We start from the raw sequence: 4,926 nt of genomic DNA, 5'->3' as shown, positions 1-4,926 counted from the left end.
GAGTTCGACTCGTTTACGCCCCTAAAAGAATATATATGTTATAATCAATTAAGGAAATCATTAATATTGCCTTTAATACTTACCATTAATATTTACCTAACTTACTTAAAATAAAAAAATTTAAATACTATAGATAATATATAATAGATATAGATAGCTAACTTACTTAATTTTTTAAATTTTATATTAATTGATAAATTAGTTTTTTCTTTCATTCTTTCTTTTCTTCTTTTTAATATAATATATTGATTTAATATATTTAAATTTTATTTTATAATATATTTTAAATTATAATTTTTTTTATTATATGCACCATAACGGTTAGTAATTTATAAACTCACAGACTTACCAAAGATTTATTGATACAAAATGATAAATGGCCTTTTCTGTTCTGGCCCAATCCAATTATTATAGGCCTAAATAGAAACTTCTCCAATTTGGGCCCGAAGAGAATTGAAATCAAAGCAGGAACGTATTCATCGGGAACTGAAATGGACATCATATCAAGAAATAACAGAAAGCAGAAAGAAAAGCGCAAATGCAAAGACCAAAAACTCTGTAAATCCTCACATCTGATCTAAATAATTAAACCCTCCATTTCTCTGAGGTTTTTATTTGAATTTAATACTGTAGTGAATTTTGAGTAGAACCAGAGAATTATGAGTGGTTTATTGGCTTTCCGGCACTTGAAGAACAAAGGGAGCCAACGCCTTTCTTTGAGCTGGTTTAGCTCTTCTGATTTTTCGAGGTAATCTTGAGAACTGCCATTTTGGGAAGGTTTTTGCATGTGGGGTTTGGATTTTTGGTTAAAAGGTTGAATCATTTGTGTTTGATTGTGTAGTAGTGAAGGGGGGTCAGTGATCTAAGCTATGGATAATGTGATTGGAAGGATTGTGCTGTCAGGATAGTTATATGATCGATTTTGCTGTAGTGTTTTGGGTTGCTGTAAGTGAGTTTTTTATCTGTTTGCAACTCAGTATTGAATAGAAATTCAATCTTGGATGATAATGTAAGTGGGACGATGGTAGTAGAATGGTTGTACGGGATTGATCATTTCTTGAAATTTTGGGAAGCAGTGATCAGATGTGGGTAGTCAGCTCTCACGTTACACTGCAGTTTCGGTTGTATTGAGTTTTTCTGATTTGCATGGGTCTGATAGAAGGAAAAGAGGAAGGAAGTACGACGGTTCTTGGTTTATGTGGGAGTAATGTCCCACGTGTATTTGTGATTAGTCTTTGTTACTAGGTTTGATTGTCCTTGGCTTAAAATTTTCTGTGTCTTGTGTGTAATGCAGATTTCTTCATTCCTTACCTTTTGCAACGGTGAATGCAGAGGAAGTATCAGGATCTAAGCCAGCTGAAGTGCTAAATTTGGGTACATAACACAACTCTTGGAGCAAGACTTGTTTATTTATGAATAGAAATGTATTTCTGTTTACAACACCAAAATATAAATAGTAACAAATAGGGGTTTCATGAGTTTGAATCATTGTTTATTTAATAATGCCCTTAACCGTTATTTATCCGAAACTTATCTAGTAAAACATGGCCTAAGTGAGTCATATGGTGATGAGGTTACTGCATGATACTTGATTGAGACGAGAGTATCAACCTTATATCTATTACTGGTTTTGCCTTACATAAAATAACAGCAAGAATTTCCTGCTTCTTGTCTTTTCAGTGCAGGGTAAATGGACAAGATCCTCTAGTTGGAATACCATTCCAGACCCATTAAATGGCGAATCATTTATTAAAGTTTCGGAAGTAGATGAGAAAGGAATACAGGCACGTCCCATGTAGTTGTGTTGTTTATTATATTACTCTGAATAAGTGACTGATGCATTTATTCATCGGCTTCTGCTTCCCCTTCTTAGTAACATCTTTCTATCGGGGAAGCATCTCACCTCAAACATGTTTTAACAGTTCCAAATTTATGCAGCCTTTTGTAGAGAGCTTGTCCAAGTGCCCTAAACATGGTTTGCACAATCCATTTAAAGCACCTGAAAGGTTATTGTTAGCTTATTTACTTTTTCAGGAACTTTTTTGCTCCTTTTCCTTTCTGTTGAGATCTTGTGAAGTTTTTTCCAAGTCTTCACCTTTTTATAGGTGCCTATTAGATTTTCTGATCTCTTAGTTGTTTAATAACTCTAGAAATGCCCAAATTTCGCAGGTACCTCATGCTTGGAGACGTAACAACAAAAGCAGCTCACAAGCTTTCCCTGCCTGAGGTGAACTCTTATATTGAAGAAGATCTTGCATTGTTAGCAAACTAAACATTACATTGTGAACTGTGGTAAAGATCGTTTTTTGTTTCCTGCTTCTAGGTCTCTGACTTCTTTGCCAAATTGATACAAAGAGTGAGCCCAAAGAGTTACGAACAGGCTCTTGGTGAAGTTTATGTCACTCAGAAGTTCCTAGAAAACTTCTGTGGTGATCAGGTAATTGGCTATTCAAATCCTACGTGGCACAAAGTAAAAGAAGCAAGAGTAAAGTATGATTAGTTACACTACTATAATTCATTCTTGGCTGAATTTTGAGTACTTAATCAAATAAATTGCATGTAAGTTCCTACATCTACTAATATGACTCCTGTCTAACTTCTGAAAATATTTACTCTTTTGTTTTATCTCTTGTAAATGATTAGCAAGAATCGTATAAGAGAGGAGTGCCTCAAAACTTTTCTTACAAATTCTAAATAATAGCTCCTTCATTTTTTCATGTTTCAAATATGTAATAGTTTCCGTGTCTCAATTCATATGGCAGGTACGTTTCCTTGCTAGGTCATTTGCAGTACCTGGAAATCATCTTGGTCAGCAGAGTCATGGTTTTAGGTGGCCTTATGGACCAGTAAGTTGATATCTATGAATGCATATATTTGTGACATTAAATTCACCAAGAATAAATGGAGAATCTTGTGCATATTCTATAGATATAATATATTATTAGATGTACCAGCCTTATTGTTCAATTGATACTTTTCAATCATTTTGAGATAATTGTTCGCAATATGCGTGAAAAATGAGACGAACAGCCGGATTTATGTCAAAAATATGGGTGTCAAATGAGTCAAGCTGGCTCAACTAAAGGTCTTCTCGAGCTCAAGCTTGAGTCCGGCTTACTACTCTGTTCAAAAGCTAGCACGCTTTCTCTCGAGTTCTGACTCATCTTTTCTTAGAAAATCAGCTCGTTGTGCTTGAGCTCAAAATCATAAACTCGAGCTCCTACCTTGAAATTATGTCGAGCTAGAGTTATTTACATCCCTAGTCGGCGATATAATTACCTTCCAAATTCTTGAAGGCATCTTCCTTGCGACTCACTCTGTGATATTCTTTTTCTTATGAATTAAGCTGCCAAGTTACTTTTTTTATTTTTTTTTCTAATATAGGTTGCAATTATCACTCCTTTCAATTTCCCTTTGGAGATTCCAGTGCTTCAGCTGATGGGTGCCCTATATATGGGGAACAAGCCTCTTCTTAAAGTTGATAGCAAGGTGAGGTTTTGAAGACGAGACTGTAAATGGTACAATCTTCACTTCTTGGAGGAGAATCGGAAATTTATAGACTTATGTTTATATAGCTTGGCATGTGCCTTATTCCAGCTTCCGTTCTATGAGCGCGCGTGCTTCTGTAGATGTTACAATTTCTTCAACTATTAATGCAATATGTTTCGATTGCTCATAGGTCTGCATAGTAATGGAACAAATGCTCCGACTACTCCATGATTGTGGGTTACCATTGGAGGATGTTGACTTCATAAATTCTGATGGGAAGACAATGAACAAAATTCTTTTGGAGGTTAGTTTTCATATGCTAGGATGAGTATTGCGGCCGCTTCATCTGTTCCTGAGGGTCTTCATTTCAGTACTTGTCCTTCTGCTGGTGGTGCACAATATTAACTTCACAGCCTTTATGAGCATGGAACGTATTCAAACTTCTATATTGTATCACAGGGGAAACCACGCATGACACTCTTCACTGGCAGTTCAAGAGTCGCGGAGAAACTGGCTGTTGACCTGAAGGGTCGTATCAAACTGGAAGATGCTGGGTTCGACTGGAAGATCCTTGGCCCTGATGTCCAGGAGGTTTAATAACATTTACCTTTTGTTGCCGCAAGATATTGTGTTATTCGATCAATTATTATGAGTTTGTTTGCAGCTATACGATTCACTTGTTTGATTTTCATAGGAGGACTATGTTGCTTGGGTTTGTGATCAAGATGCATATGCGTGCAGTGGCCAAAAGTGCTCAGCACAGTCGCTGCTATTCATGCATGAGGTACGCTCCACCAAGTCCTGTGCTAATGATTCTCGTAGATTTCTAAGCATTTAGTTCTTTTAAGTAATGCATCTCTTCTTTCTACGGATTTGTTGTTGAACTTGAAATCTTGAGTCACCTGGAAGTAGTTTTTTCTAAAATTATGACCTTTACCTTTTTCGCTTACACAATATTTATCCATCTGCAGAACTGGGGTAAAAGTTCGCTCCTAAATAAGTTGACTAGTCTTGCTGCTAGAAGGAAGCTCGATGATCTGACTGTTGGCCCTGTTCTTACCGTAAGTCTTTCTCTGTCTCAAATTTATTTCTGATAAATGGTAGCATAACACTATAGTTATTTCTACAATCTTTTGCTTATTTTCTTGAACATAATTCGAGAATTCAAAACTGCAAATTTCCGTATCCAACCATGGAACTTCATTTCACCATTTCTCACCCGCACTCACGGCAAACACATGATTATTCTCGTGAGTATGTTTTACAGGTCCCCTCTCCTCTTCTTCAAACTAGATAACATCTCTGATTCTTCTTTTTCTTTTCTTTTCTTTCTTGTCCTTCTGCCTGCAGTTTACAACGAATGCAATGCTTGATCACATGAACAAATTGCTTCAAATAAAAGGATCGAAGCTTATCTTTGGCGGTGAACCTTTACAA

At 36.1% G+C, this 4,926-nt stretch overlaps 1 protein-coding gene across 1 annotated transcript in view; it reads left to right on the top strand.

Annotated features, from left to right (window-relative positions):
- LOC105157020 (probable aldehyde dehydrogenase) overlaps window positions 503-4,926 on the top strand; it is a gene marked incomplete in the record, with an annotated part of 6,087 nt that continues 1,663 nt past the window's right edge. Inside the window, 13 exon segments of the mRNA XM_011073314.2 lie at window positions 503-748; window positions 1,295-1,374; window positions 1,681-1,784; window positions 1,939-2,006; window positions 2,170-2,227; window positions 2,324-2,437; window positions 2,763-2,846; window positions 3,385-3,489; window positions 3,680-3,793; window positions 3,949-4,080; window positions 4,184-4,273; window positions 4,461-4,550; window positions 4,840-4,926. Of these exon segments, the coding sequence (XP_011071616.1) occupies window positions 660-748; window positions 1,295-1,374; window positions 1,681-1,784; window positions 1,939-2,006; window positions 2,170-2,227; window positions 2,324-2,437; window positions 2,763-2,846; window positions 3,385-3,489; window positions 3,680-3,793; window positions 3,949-4,080; window positions 4,184-4,273; window positions 4,461-4,550; window positions 4,840-4,926 (1,215 nt within the window).

Source organism: Sesamum indicum, linkage group LG3, assembly GCF_000512975.1.
Source record: "Sesamum indicum cultivar Zhongzhi No. 13 linkage group LG3, S_indicum_v1.0, whole genome shotgun sequence".
Lineage (NCBI taxonomy): Eukaryota > Viridiplantae > Streptophyta > Magnoliopsida > Lamiales > Pedaliaceae > Sesamum > Sesamum indicum.
This window is presented reverse-complemented; position numbering and strand designations above follow the sequence as displayed.